Source organism: Podarcis liolepis (genome assembly GCF_965112155.1).
Source record: "Podarcis liolepis genome assembly, chromosome: 11".
Classification (NCBI taxonomy): Eukaryota; Metazoa; Chordata; class Lepidosauria; order Squamata; family Lacertidae; genus Podarcis; species Podarcis liolepis.
In genome coordinates, this window is record NC_139565.1 from 10,770,130 (window position 1) to 10,785,571 (window position 15,442).

At 45.2% G+C, this 15,442-nt stretch overlaps 1 protein-coding gene across 2 annotated transcripts in view; it reads left to right on the forward strand.

The window, feature by feature from the left end:
- Positions 1-15,442, forward strand: part of LOC310688453 (uncharacterized protein) — a 143,135-nt gene that overhangs the window by 2,204 nt on the left and 125,489 nt on the right. The window contains exon 2 of one of the 2 annotated variants that reach the window (XR_014516948.1): positions 1,865-3,636. Coding sequence is in view for 1 of the 2 variants with exons in the window: in XM_083465000.1 (XP_083321126.1) it covers positions 1,865-2,439 (575 nt within the window). In the remaining variant the exon portion in view is untranslated. Of the gene's footprint in view, positions 1-1,864; positions 3,721-15,442 lie in introns of those variants that run through there. The other variant, XM_083465000.1, reaches the window with a different exon arrangement.

Consider the following 15,442-nt stretch of genomic DNA (forward strand, 5'->3'; position numbering starts at 1 on the left):
TTATCTTGATGATTTTTTGGTGGCCTCAGCGAGTGATACTGGGGACTGCGTTGCTTTGTTGCAGGCATTTGCTTCCTTAACGGAAGAGCTGGGGGTCCCGTTGGCAGCGGAGAAGACCGAGGGTCCCTCCACGCAGCTTACTTACTTAGGTATCTTGTTGGATACCGTGGCCCAGACCTCCAGTTTGCCGGTGGATAAGATAATTGCCTTGAGACGGGTCATTGAGGAGTTAATTCCCTTGAAGAAGGTCACTCTCCGTCAGCTGCAGTCGTTGTTAGGTCATTTGAATTTCGCCTGCAGGGTGGTTGCCCCTGGGCGACCATTCTGCTCCCGCTTGGCTAGACTCACATCAGGTTTGCGGGCCCCGCAGCATAGGGTGCGCCTGTCTGGCCAGGTGCGTGCTGACCTCAGTATTTGGTTGGAATTCCTGCAGGAATTCAATGGTGTGTCTTTGTGGCAGGACGTTTTAAACCTCCACAATGACTTCCAGGTGCACTCGGATGCAGCGGGGTCCCTTGGTTTTGGGTTGTTCTGGGATGGCAGGTGGTGTGCCGAGCGGTGGCCTTCCGCTTGGCGTGGGGAAGCTATAATTCGGGATTTAACTTTTCTTGAGTTTTTTCCCATTGTAGTAGCCGTGCACTTGTGGGTTGAACAATTCAAGGACCACCGTGTTTGCTTTTGGTCTGATAATCAAGCGGTGGTGAAGATACTAGCCAAGCAGTCTTCACGTTCTCCGAGGGTATCGGCCTTGCTACGGGTCTTTGTTTTACATTGTCTGCGTTGTAATATTGTATTTTCTGCCCGTTTTGTTCCGGGCATATATAATGAGATTGCCGATGCTCTGTCCCGTTTTCAGATGGAGCGATTCAGATCCCTGGCGCCAGTGGCTCGAGACCGTCCGGAAATTTTCCCGGATCATCTCTGGAACCTTGGCAGCACTTAGTTTTACAGGGAGTAGCTGCATCTGTTGCCCCTTCTACCTTGAGGTCTTATAAAAAGGCCTGGGCAGATTTTTTATTATTTAATGGACAGGCGACGGGGGAGGTTACTGCCCCCCATTCTTCCTCGCAGGTACTCAAGTATTTAGCACATCTATTCCAGATGCGTAGGGCGGCCAGGACGCTGCGACTTCATTCGGCAGCAATTTCCTTTTTTAGCAGGGCGTTTTTTAACAAGGATCCCTGTGGGAAGTTTGTGGTTCGCAGAGCCTTGGAAGGTTGGGGGCGTCTCACTCCCTCGAAACCTACCCCCAGACGACCTATCACATTGGGGTTGCTGGCCCAGATGCGTACTAAATTGCGTAGCATCTGTTGGTCCTCATTTGAGGCTCGCTTATTTTCTGCAGCCTTCTCACTAGCTTTCTTTGGGGCCCTGAGAGTAGGTGAGGTGGTCCTTGAGACTACGCAAGATGGGAGATCTAGGGGTCTGTTGTTGCAGGATGTGAGCATATCTCCATCGGAATTGCATGTTAATATCAGAAGTTCAAAGACGGACCAGTTGGGTAGGGGAGCCATGCTTAGGCTCCCAGCGACAGGGGCTGGGGGACCTTGCCCGGTAAGGGATCTTAGAAAGTACCTTGCCTTGCGTCCTGTGGGTGAAGGGCCCCTGCTTATTCATGAGAATGGGCGCCCGTTAGGGCGCCATCAATTCACTAAGGTGTTGCGTAAAGCAGTTGCTGCATGTGGCCTTGAGGCATCTGAGTTTGCTCCTCATTCCTTCCGGATTGGGGCGGCAACGACGGCTGCCCATTGGGGTTTGTCGGTGAATAGGATAAAAGACATGGGGCGGTGGAGGTCGGATGCGTTCAAGACTTATGTGCGCAGATAATGTGTTTTGGTGTACTTATATTTGTTTTTCACCCTAGGTCTGGTCACTATCCGTATCTGGATAGTAGGGCACAGTATTGTGCATTGGGCCGCTGACAGAGCTCGCCAGTCGGGATTGGGAGCCGGCCTGGGCCTTCCACAGCAAGTGCAAGTGTCCTGGATTTCCAGACGGGGGATGCGTTGGAGGGAATTCTTACCACTGATGCATAGGCGTGTCCTTCGGTTTGGCCCTCCTTCGGCGATTGTGGTACAGCTGGGGGAAAATGATTTGGTGTCCACTCCCTGCTTAGTTTTACGTATGGCTATGTTACAGGACCTTAAGGATTTGGCGGCAATGGTCCCTAATACTAAATTGATTTGGTCGCAGCTGCTTCAACGTCGCAATTGGCGGGGCAGTCCCAGCCCGGCGACCGCCGAACGAGCTAGGAAGCGGATCAATTCCGCGGTGGGCAGTTTGGTGGTGGGCTTGGGAGGTTGGGTCATTCCTCACCCTCTTATTTCCTTCAAGGACGCAGCACTGTACAGGGATGATGGTGTTCATCTTTCCACATTGGGGAATGAGGTCTGGTTGGAGGATGTAAAGTTCAGGTTGAGGGTGTGGTTTGGTCTGTGAGTGGTTGGCGGCGAGCGTAAGGGCTCGGGTGGCGGTTAGGCATTGGTTAAATTGGTTGGTGGAGGGGTATGGATTGGCTGTGCCTACCCCTCCAATGCTGCTGCGGCATGGGAATTCCGTTAAAGGAATTCTGGGGCTTACCATCCCCTTGTCCAAACCCCTGGAACCGGGTGCGGGCCGTGTAAGACCCCAAGGCGCAGGCAGGGAGGAACTGAAGGGTCTGTAACGCAGCTCCAGTTGCCCTGCTTGTTCCTCCACACTGACTTACGCTGGAATCCGGGAGTCAGTGCTATCCCCCAAGGCGGGGGGGGGGGGATAGCTAGTCATAAACCAATGCCTACGCAACCACTCACAAAATTTGTATGATAATAAAAGTTGTGGCCAAAATTATGCCAAAAACCTTAAACAAAAATTATGTGTGATGTGTGAGTTATTGGGTTAGGGATGGTTTTGGGGGACCTCAGCACGCAAAGCGTGTTCTCATTAAAGAGAGAGCACGTGTTGCGGATGGGGCCTGACAAAACATCCTCAGCTGCAGCCAGGCTGTGGCAAGTGTTTGAATTGATTGGTGATTGCTGTTACTGGGGAAAAAGTAATGTTTCCAATTAAGGGGTGGAGTCAAAGGTTATTTATACTGGGTCCACAGCTTGTTCCTTTCTCTTTCGCTGTGGACACCGGATCACCCGCCCGCCCTCCCTTGAATGGGGCTGCTGCTTGACCTTGCTATTGCCTGTCATGGGGTCGTCCGCCTTGGTGCGGGGGCCTAGTAGGAATTTTTCCAATTGGCTGATTAGTGTGTGCCTTTTGGGTTTTGCCTACTACGTAGCAAATCGTCACAACTTGTAAGGTTGGCGGTTAGGCATTGGTTAAATTGGTTGGTGGAGGGGTATGGATTGGCTGTGCCTACCCCTCCAATGCTGCTGCGGCATGGGAATTCCGTTAAAGGAATTCTGGGGCTTACCATCCCCTTGTCCAAACCCCTGGAACCGGGTGCGGGCCGTGTAAGACCCCAAGGCGCAGGCAGGGAGGAACTGAAGGGTCTGTAACGCAGCTCCAGTTGCCCTGCTTGTTCCTCCACACTGACTTACGCTGGAATCCGGGAGTCAGTGCTATCCCCCAAGGCGGGGGGGGGGGGATAGCTAGTCATAAACCAATGCCTACGCAACCACTCACAAAATTTGTATGATAATAAAAGTTGTGGCCAAAATTATGCCAAAAACCTTAAACAAAAATTATGTGTGATGTGTGAGTTATTGGGTTAGGGATGGTTTTGGGGGACCTCAGCACGCAATACAGTAAAAATGATTTCTTTGCATGTTTTATAGAACAGAGATGCATTTAGCCCTTAAAAAAGGCCCTCAGTGTTTCTCATTCCTTAGGACTTGGAATGAAAAGGGCTTTCATTAAGAGTCCTCTGGACACAGGGTTTTAGCATAGTGCTGAAACTGAAAGCAAACATTGCATTGTGTGAAAACCCAGGCTTTTTGTGCAAAGCCCTCCCCATAGCTCTTCTGTTTCTGAGGTCAGGCAAGGGGCAGGGAGGCTGCTGGAAGGATTTGTGCTGTGAGAGGAGAAATATAAACTAGATATATAAAAAAGAAGCCTTCTGAACTCCCAGTTGGGCCATGGAGCATCCCCAAGCAAGGTCTGCTTGGACTGCATCCAGGCTGGACAGATCTTACAAAGTTCAATGAGGGACAGGAGAAGCCAGGCTAGCTGGGGATTACACAGCTCTCCTCTTGGAAGTCTGGGCAGCTTCTCCTAGAATGTCCCTTCAGGACTCATTATGGATTGTATAAACCTTCATAACTTCTCTGCTGAAGCTGTGGAACGTCTTCATATATGTCCTTTAAGGGCTCATGTAGGGATTACACAGCTGATGCACAGCACGTCTCTTTAGAACAACCCTCAAGATGTTGCTGAACTCCAGCTTTCATCATCCTCAGATGGCATGGCCAATAATCAGGGATGACAGCAAATGTAGCCCAGAAATAGCTGGAGGGTCGCCCCTGCTTTATGACATGCTGGTAAGACAGTGTTTTCTGCTGGGAATTGCAGGTCTGGGGGGGGGGGGGAAGGCTAGGATTTATTCTTGTAGAAGAAAAGGTGCACATGCAATGTTTTTCTATAGGTGTTTTGCATATCAATACTTCCTGCACCTGATAAATGGGGGGAGTGTCAGTTTGCATTTCTTAGTGCAGATAGTATTGATTTGATGTGTAGAGATCTTTCCTATTTTAATTAATTCAAGAGGGTTCTGGAAGCTTCTGTGTGTGAAAGAAACAAGCAGAAGGCTCGTGATGTTGGAGTTATTCCTTCAGAGAAGCTTAAACTGGTTCTGTTATCTCTTCTTCAAGGTCTTGCTGACTATAAAAGTAAGGCCAGAAGGAGCCTGGATTTCATTTCTCTTTCTCTTAAGGTTTAGACTTGTTATAAGTTATTGAAAGTTAGTCTGCTGCAACTGGATTTCTTATGGACAGGGCCAATCCTGAATGTACTGGATTTGTGACCATTATGCTCATTTGCCTTCAATAGCAGTAAAGCTCTGCTGGATGAAATACAATGGCATCTGGTCTATTTTGTGGGGGGAATCCTGCAACATGTTTAAGTTTTTACTCTGCTAAGTATACGTTGGAATCTGCTCTGGACCAATATTGAGTAGAATTTCATGCAGGCCGAAGGACCCCAATAAAGAATGATGAATGTCCTCAGTATGGGTTCCAAAACATTGTGAAAGAACAAACCCCCAGAAATGATAGATATTTTCACGGAAATGGAAATTATTTTTATTTTGGCTATCAGCAACGTCAGCTACTGAAATGTTGAGATGCTGGCAAACGACTGTCACCTCTGAATGGTGACCAAGAGGATGCAGCTCACTGGCGCTGGAGACAGAAAACCACTGGACGCGGGTGGCACTGTGGTCTAAACCACTGAGCCTCTTGGGCTTGCCAATCGGGTTGGCAGTTCGAATCCCCACGATGGGGTGAGCATCCGTTGCTCGGTCCCTGCTCCTGCCAACCTAGCAGTTTGAAAGCACACTAGTGCAAGTAGATAAATAGGTACCGCTGCGGCGGGAAGGTAAACAGTGTTTCCATGTGCTCTTGTTTCAGTCATGGTGTTTCCATTGTGCCAGCAGCGGTTTAGTCATGCTGGCCACATGACCCAGAAAGCTGTCTGTGGGCAAACGTCGGCTCCCTCAGCCTGAAAGCGAGATGGGTGCCGCAACCCCATAGTCGCCTTTGACTGTCCATTCCCTTTTTACCTTACTTGAGACATCTGATGGAATCATAGAGTTGAAAGGGACCCTGAGGATCATCTACTTCAAGACACGACTAGGCAGCTGCCTCATACAAGGATTGAACCTGAAACCTTGGCATTATCCGCACCACTCTCTAACCAACCAATGACAGTGAGGTCAACAGCATTTATGTGGCTAGCAGCCCATGTGAGCCAATGATAAACATTGATGCAAAACACTGTTGGCCAATCAGCAGCCAAATGCCTCCATGATACTGACCTTTCTCCCTGCCCCCAATACTGTCACACAGCACCCAACTTCTCCCTCTTGGTAATCACTCAGTAGTACTTTACTGCCGCTGCTCCAGACAATGGACAAACCTTCAGGCTTTTTTTTTTAATGCTAGCATATTTGGTAAAGGTACTTGCATCTACTTCTAGCTATACAGAGTGTCAGGTACTCTGAGACAGCACATCTCCGGATTACAGACAATGCAACGAGAACAATGCTGAATTTATACTTAATTCAATAGCTCTTCTGGTACACGGGAAAAAAAAATCTCATTTGTTTTACTAAATCCCATTTCACACTCTGCAGTGTTCACTCAGACAGTGTTAATTGCATTTGAAGGGTGAAGATTATCTCCCATGTGTCAAATTGTATCTTAAGGTAACGGAAATCCTTTCTATTCTGAACAATTGTCAGGGGAACAAAAATTCAGACCCCTTTCGTTAAGATCGCTTTGGAAACTTTTGCGTTTAAAGGAGATTATTGTATTTGTCTTAGATGTTGTTCAACTTGCTCAAGGAAAAACTCTTTTCAGGCACAGCCCCTTCTCTGTTTCCTGTCCATAAAGTCTACTATTCTCTGAGAAGACTCCTTAAGTGGATGGTGCAAATAGGCTTCGTTTATAGCGGAGACTAAATTCAATTATTACATTGAATAAAGAGACTGCTGCCAGGTTGGGTCAATTGCATTTCGACACTCTTTCCTGAATAAGCTCCTTTTACCTTCTGCTTAGTTGATTAATTCAAAATTCAGAACATTGTCATATTCGTCTGAAAACAATCCACTTTGTTCTCATTAAATTATTATCCATCAACGGACTAAGGCTGGCTTTAGACTGTGAAGATGGAGGTGGAGGAAGTGGTGGTGCTGGGGAAATGATGAAGAAGAAGACGAAGGAGGAGAGGAGGAGGAGCCACTACTACTCACTAGACACTGGACACTGCATTTGCGCTTTTTCGTTTAGAGAAAAGGGCATTAAGAAGTGATACTATAAAAGTGTATCTAGAGAACAACTTCACAATATGTACCAGCACCCTTTTTTCTTGAAGAAAAGCACTGAGAAAGAGGATATGGTATGCCCCGTGGAGGACCTTAAGGTCCACAAATGACAACATTTTGGAGGTCCCAAGTCACAAGGTGGTTAGATTGGTCTCAACTAGGGCCAGGGCCTTTTTAGTACTGGCCCCAACTTGGTGGAACGCTCTGTCACAAGAGACTAGGGCCCTGCTGGACTTGACGTCTTTCCCCAGGGCCTGCAAGACAGAGCTGTTCCGCCTGGCCTTTGGTTTGGACTCAGTCTGACCCTTATGTTTCCCTCCCCTTATGGTTTTGATTTATGGGCTACTGTAAAAATGGGGCTGCATTTTAAATTGGTGTTTTTCCCCTATTATGTTTTTATTGTAATGTTACTGGTGTTAGCTGCCCTGAGCCCAGCTCTGGCCAGGGAGGGCAAGGTATAATTTTTATTATTATTAAGATTTTTATTTCTTCCTGTCACCAGATGTGTACTTGTCAGGTGGCAGAGGAACCAACCCCCATGGCAGGTTGCCAGGAATGGATAAGTCAAGGAAAAGTCCTTGCTATCTGCTTTTCTTCAATATTTACAGAGAGAGACTTGGGAATGCAGCCTCTTGGATAATGGTGTTGTCCTGAATGAATCTCTACCCCCTTTCTCTCCCACTTCCTCATTCGCCATCATCATCACTTCCTCTACGAGTGCTGCTAAGTGCCCTCTGTCTTCAAGCTCTTTCTCTCCTATTTTCAATGCTTGCCGGGTTCTGGGAGAGTGGGGGTGGATCTGTCGACCAAATGACTCCTGCAGTCGAGCCTTCCAAATCTCCAGCGATGATTAATGACCTGAGCTTTGATAAGGCTCCAAGCACGTTCCCCCCCCCCTTTACGCAGAATATACAGCAGCATGTGGAAGGACGAGATAGTATGAGCTACATGGCTAAAGGGTTTTATTGTTAACTACACAGACAGAAAAGAAAATACATCCTCTCTCTGTGAGATCAGAGAGCAACTGAAAAACAAAGAAACAGGAAACCAGTAACGTCACATCCGTCTCCTGTCTTCCATGAGACTTCCAACAGTCTGGAGTCCCTGGAATGTAAACAGAGTCCTGTGACTCCAAGCAACTGCACAGTGGCCCAAACAGAAACTAACAGGATCTGGAATACTTTCCAGTGACATCGTGTCAGCCAGCTGCTGCTCCGGCTCTCACTCCTCCTCCTCCTCTCCCATTATTTCCTAACTTTCCCCCTCATCTTCCGCTGAGCTTTGACCTCCCTCAAACCCCTGTTGTAATTCTGAACTGTCTTCTTCCTCTCTGGAGAGGTGGTCTCCACCATTCCTCCTCTGCCCAGTCACTGCCAATACCGAGGCTCCCTTGGCAAGGAGCTGTATTGGTGCCCCTCCTGCCGCCACTCTATCCCTTGCCCCTTTCCTTACACCTATGTTCAACCCACGTCTTCAGCGCTTGCATGGGCTGGGCGACGGGAGCACCTTCTCCGACCTTCCGATCACAGAAACGCAGGAGCACCAACACAGCATTCCAAGGAATAGGTCCTGGTGCTGTGGACTCACATCTGCTCTTGTGAGCACCAGAATTCAGCAGAGTAAATGGAAGCAAAGCTGTGGATGTTTCATTGTTGTTTAGTTGTTTAGTCATGTCTGACTCTTCATGACCCCATGGACCAGAGCATGCCAGGCACTCCTGTGTTCCACTGCCTCCCACAGTTTGGTCAAACTCATGCTGGTAGCTTCAAGAACACTATCCAACCATCTCATCCTCTGTTGTCCCCTTCTCCTTGTGCCCTCCATCTTTCCCAACATCAGGGTCTTTTCCAGGAGTCTTCTCTTCTCATGAGGTGGCCAAAGTATTGGAGCCTCAGCTTCAGGATCTGTCCTTCCAGTGAGCACTCAGGGCTGATTTCCTTCAGAATGGATAGGTTTGATCTTCTTGCAGTCCATGGGACTCTCAAGAGTCTCCTCCAGCACCAGAATTCTAAAGCATCAATTCTTCGGTGATCAGCCTTCTTTATGGTCCAGCTCTCACTTCCATGTATCACTACTGGGAAAACTATAGCTTTAACTATACGGACCTTTGTTGGCAAGGTGAGGTCTCTCCTCTTTTAACAGCATACCTAATTTCTTTCTTTTTTCATAGCATACCTAATTTATTTCTACCAAACAAATACAGTCATACCTCGGGTTACAGCCTCTTCAGGTTGCGTTCTTATTCAGATTGCGGACTGCCGAATCCCGGAAGTACTGGAACGGGTTACTTCTGGGTTTTGGCAGCCGCGCATGCGCCGAATAGCAACATGTGCATGCGCAGATGCCCAAACGCAGGTTGCGAACGTGCATCCCGCACGGATCACGTTTGCAACCCGAGCGTCCACTGTAAATGAAAGAACATAACAAACATGTACGAGAGGAGCAGCTCTCATACAATATTTTAATATATATATATTTGGAAGCCGCCCAGAGTGGCTGGGGAAGCCCAGCCAAATGGGCGGGGTGTAAATAATAAATTATTATTATTATTATTATTATTATTATTATTATTATTATCATCATCATCATCATCATACAGCCATCCTGCTGCAAGGCAGATCAAAGAAAGTGTGCCTAGAGACAGAAGTCTCAAAGAGTAGCTTCTGCCCCCTCCTTCCTCACAGAAAGTAAAACAACATGAACAGGTGATCCTTGCAATGGGAGGGATGAAAATACTGACAGCGCCCTTGGCAAGGAGCTGCATAGCAACCTCCTCACATTTGTTATAGGTGTTTACAGAGAGAGAGGGAGAGAGACCCCTTGATTCCACAACCCTACTGCTCAATGTAAACTTTTAGCAGGGGGTGCCAAGCAGTAGCATGATATTTCCATCCTGCTGGGCCTGCACTCTTAGGAGCGGCCAACCTAACCAACGGTTAAGTATGCTTGTGCACATGTCACATAACACTAGAATTCAGGGGCATTCAGCAAAGCTGAATATCAGAAGATGAAATTACCATCCTCTTTGCATTTAATTCAATTTGAATTGAATCGAAACATTTTATTTCTGATGGGGGAAATTGCCCAGAATATATGTTTTTACATCAAAGGACATATTTCGGAACTTTCTAGCATTCTCCTATTTAAATCATTTTTAAAGCCGTTAATCAGGTTTCCAATACACAGGGAGATATCAGACTTTTCATTTCAAAGAGGAAAAAGAGAAGAGTAGTCTTAATTACCATTTGCTTAACTATTCAAAATGATTTCCCATAATTTTTAATTTCTTTTTAATCTAGGTAGGTGGAGATGCACATTAAACAAACAACTGAATTTTGCAAAACAGATGAATGCTGTAGATAATAAAGAGCTCTCTGGGGGGAAAAATCAATCTTACCTATAAAAGCTTATGTTGACTGATTGGAAAAGCAAAATCATTAACGTTTCTTGATGCAGCAATTAAGCCCCTTTCTTATGCACTAATTCTGCAGGCAGAAGTTGTACTGTTCAGTTTCCTGAAATGTTAGCTAATATTAACGTTCTGCTTTTCTCTGCCCGTAGTTGAATGCTACAGAGAGCAAGTTCTCACAGCCTTAAACCTTGGGCTCCAGCATGCCCCTAAGTGCTACTGGGGCCATCCAACCCCACCCCCACGCACCCCTAGCTATTCTACTGGGTATGGAACTCCTGAGGTGCGGCCATGAGTCCTCTTCTCACCATGCGGTAAGTCTATAGGGTCATCTACACTCCTCCCCTCAGTTTTTCTGCAGATTAACATTTGTTCCCATTCAGCAGTAAACAGCAGGCTTTCCTAGGAAAAGAATCAGGACAAATGAAATGATGCTCTGACCTGTGCCCCAAATGCATAGGACCATATCTTCCAAGTGTCCCTATCTTCCGGGGACAGTCCCAGATTTACAGAAGCCGTCCTGGTTTCTGACTGGATCCTGCAATGCCCCCCTTTTCCTTAGGACATCCCTATTTTCATCAGAGAAATGTTGGAAGGTGTAGAATTAGCCAACCCCCGAGTCATTTGTAGACAGCCCTGCATAGGGAAGTTTTTTGGTTTTTTAATGTTTAATACTTTTATATATAAGGGACGTGGGTGGCGCTGTGGGTCAAACCACAGAGCCCAGGACTTGCCGATCAGAAGGTCGGCAGTTCGAATCCCCACGATGGGGTGAGCTCCCGTTGCTCTGTCCCAGCTCCTGCCCACCTAGCCATTTGAAAGCATGTCAAAGTGCAAGTAGATAAATAGGCACAGCTCTGGTGGGAAGGTAAATGGCGTTTCCGTGTGCTGTTCTGGTTCGCCAGAAGCAGCTTAGTCATGCTGGCCACATGACCTGGAAGCTGTACGCCGGCTCCCTCAGCCAGTAAAGTGAGATGAGCACCTCAACCCCAAAGTCGGCCACGACTAGACCTAATGGTCAGGGGTCCCTTTACCTTTACCTTACTTTTATATATGTTGGAAGCTGCCCAGAGTGGCTGAGGCCCCCCAGACAGATGTGGGGGGTATAAATAGTAAAACATTTATTAATAATATTAGTATGGAACAGGGCGTCCCAATTTTCATTGGAGGTTATGCAGGACAAGTGGAAAACCTCTCGGACTGTGCTTCCTAAGCATGGGGAAAGTATGGATGAGCTTTTCATATGGAGGGTACAATAATCACAGCTAACACTCGGCTGATGAAGGCCCCTCGTGCTTCTTCTCTTGCCACGTCTCTGAAATATGCAAAGCAGCCCTGAAATGTGCCTGGAGTGAATATACTTTAAACATTTGTGCACCTTAACATTTGAGCAACCGGCTATATTTGCTGCTAGCACCGGCTAAATAATAGTGTTGTCGACATTAATGGAGATAATGTAATTATAGCAGCTAAGAAAGTACTCCTTTGGAATGTGTTTTCAAAAATAATTACCTGGTACATACAGAATGTGTTTGGAGTCTAAACGGTATGTGGCAAATGTTCAGAAATAATTCAGCAGGTGGCCTTAAGGAAAGGTTGTGTTCTTTTATCCATTGAAATGGCAGGCTCTGGCTGATTGAATGCCGTTTATTTGCTCACAAGCAAGTGTTAGAGCAATCTGCCAGCTCCCTAATTATGATAAATGTACATTCTGTCTGATTTTAATTGAACCATAAAGCTTTTTGAAAAAATAATAATAATTGGACACCTCAAAACACGTGCTCTGCTTTTCTGAAGCTTAGGTCTCAGATATAACATTTATTGCTGTCGTATAGCAAGGTGTTAGATGCCCCTGAAGGATAATAAACATAGCATTCATAAACAGCAGTAGCAAGTCGTCAGGTTGTCGGCAGAGCTGCCCTTCAAGTGAAAGGGACAGATCTACTTTCAAGGTGCAACTCTCATCCCATTACAGTGGTACCTTGGGTTAAGAACTTAATTCGTTCTGGAGGTTCATTCTTAACCTGAGGTACCACTTTAGCTAATGGGGCCTCCTGCTGCCGCCGCACGGCCGCCGCGCGATTTCTGTTCTCATTTTGAAGCAAAGTTCTTAACCTGAGGTACTATTTCTGGGTTAGTGGAGTCTGTAACCTGGAGCGTCTGTAGCCTGAAGCATCTGTAATTCGAGGTACCACTGTACTGTTTCTGCCTGGCACAGAATTGTTAGAGGCACAGGACTATAGAAACCTGGTGACAGCCTCTGTTAAGCCTCAAAAGCATTCTAGAGATCTTTAAGAACAACAGCAAAGGACTATATAGTTGGGGGTTTGAAAACGTTTTGTTGACTTTTTTTTTTTTTTTTACAAAGAACAGACAACAACAACCAGTAACAACAAAAAACACCAACAATTAAGGACAGGTTGAGATTGTTCCAGTAATATATCACATACCCGATTGGAACTATAAAATGGTGATTTCCTTGAGTCAAAATGAGAGTACCCCTAAACATTTTTTTAGAAAAAAGCACCGATAATAACAATAATAACACTAACAATATTTGGGTTGTTGTTTTATTTTGATTATATATATTGCAGTTTTTATGTTGATCTTTTCTGTGAACTGCCCTGAGATGTCTGGGTATAGGGAGGTATAAAAATTCAATTAACAACAATAACAATTATTATTAGTATACTATTTATATTCCACCCATCTGACTGATTTGCCCAGATACTCTGGGCAGTTTCCAACATATATAAAAACATAATTAAACATTAAACATTAAAAAAAAACTGTTGTAGCTGTAAGAAATATAGTTTATTCACCTTCAGTCTGCATGGAGAGAGCCCAGATCTTACAGCCTGGTCATTTCAACATGCAATTCTCCCTTTGCATCCAAACTAATCAAAATTCTACCATTTATTAATTTCTAGAGTCCCCCCCCCCCATTCTATAACAGTATTATGTCTAAGACAACTACCTTTATGGAAAAGGCGGAAGCTCAGTTGCAGAACATCTGCTTTGCATGCAGAAGGGCTCAATCCCTGGAATCTTCAGGAAGGGCTGGGCCAAATCTCCGTTTGAAACCCCGGAGAGTAACTGTGGACAACAGAACAACCAATGGTCTCACTCAGAATAAGGCAACTTCCCAAAGTTCTTACATAGGGTAGAACATCAAGACAGAAGAACGTTAGAAAATCAACTTCCAAGTTCTTCAAACAGGGTCAAAAAGATGAGGATTTCGAACGTTTTCATAAAAATGACCGTCCCTACTTTAGTTGTACAATGTGTTTCAAGTTTCCAGAAATAAGAATATAGTTTTTAGCTGCTACTGTTTGCTAGAATTAGACAACCAAGAAGTATCTGAAGCATGTACAAAGCCAGGTTGAAAATATGTTGGAAATGTAAAGAAAAGGAAGGGACCTTTTATCATATGTGGTGGTAATGCAGATAATTTTTTTTTTAAGGGAAATGATCTATAAATGAATTGAAGAAAATGTTTAAAATGGCATTTTTAAAAAAAAAAAAACCAGAAGCATTTTTGTTAGGGATTGTAGGACAAGACCTGCCAAGGAAAATAAAGAATTTATTTATGTATGCCACAACAGCGGCAAGAGTTTTGATAGCACAAGGATGGAAGAATGAGGAAACCCCGGCAAAAGAACAGTGGCAAGAGAAACTGATGAACTATGCAGAACTGGCTAAACTGGCATACAAACTGCGAGACAAGGACAACTGTGGCTTCAAAGAAGAATGGGAACTTTTTGCAAAGTATTTAAAAAGACAACAAAATGAATTGCACTCCTTGGCAGGTTTTGAATAAACATACACAAATTTAGTGATTGACAACATGGTAGACAGATAATATAAGGACTGAAATAATTTTATAATATGCAGAGAATAATATGTGCTGAGAAATGAGAGAGAGGAGCTGAGGGAAGTCTCGGGGGGAGGGTTTGATGGGGAATGGGGGGGAAATAATGAATGTGATATGTTTTGATATATTTTTATGTTGAAATTGTTAATAATTTTTTTTTTAAAAAAAAAAAGAGAGAGAGAGAGAAGCATCTGAAGCAGTCCTCCCACAGTGAAAGTGTTAAAGCAACTTGGACACCTGTGGGAACGGCGACGTCTTCTATGAGAATAGTACCGTATTTTTTGCACCATAACACTCACTTTTTTCCTCCTAGAAAGTAAGGGGAAATGTCTGTGTGTGTTATGGAGCGAATGCCTGCGGGTGGCGGGAGGGATCTGCTGCAGTCGTGAGCAGAGGATCCATGGTTCCCCTTCCTTCCCTCCTCCATGATTACAAAGCATGGATCCACATGGATCCTCAGGATTTTTGCATTGGGCTACCCCAAACTCACTGTCAGATCACATGTCTGTGGCCACAGCATGAACCACAAAACTCATATATTCACTATTTCGTTTAGAATATTTTTTTTCTTATTTTCCTCCTCTAAAAACTATGTGCGTGTTATGGTCTGGTGCGTGTTATAGAGCGAAAAATACAGTAATTTCCAAGCCCACGAAAAAAGAGCAGAGAAGGTTGGTACCTTCCCTACTGCCTGCAGATGGCAGGGGAAAACCAGACTGAGATTGTATATTCATTTCCTGCAAGAGTAGCAGTGAGTAAAACTAGCATCTGCCTTTCTCTTTAAACCATGAAGAATTAGGATCTGGAAGCAACATGGCCTGTGCCATACATTTTTTATCTATATCAAAGAGCCAAATCACAACTGAAGCAAGAGAGCAGGCTTGGTTTAAGGGGATTGTTCTCAGAAGTTTGCAAGCACAGTCGCACACACTGCCCGGTTCAAGACTGTGGAAATTTGACATGTTCTTCATAATTCAGCAGGAGACACTGGAACATGGGAAATTGCCACTGGGCAAGAGATTTTGGTTATAGTATACAGCTTTTATCATGGGAAAAGTTATGGAAAGAGGATTTGAAGTTTACACGCTGCTATTTGTTGAAAGAAAACTATATGAAAATGATGTACTGCTGATATTTTGCACCCAGTAAAATTGTGAAGGGACGCGGGTGGTGCTGTGGGTTAAACCACTGA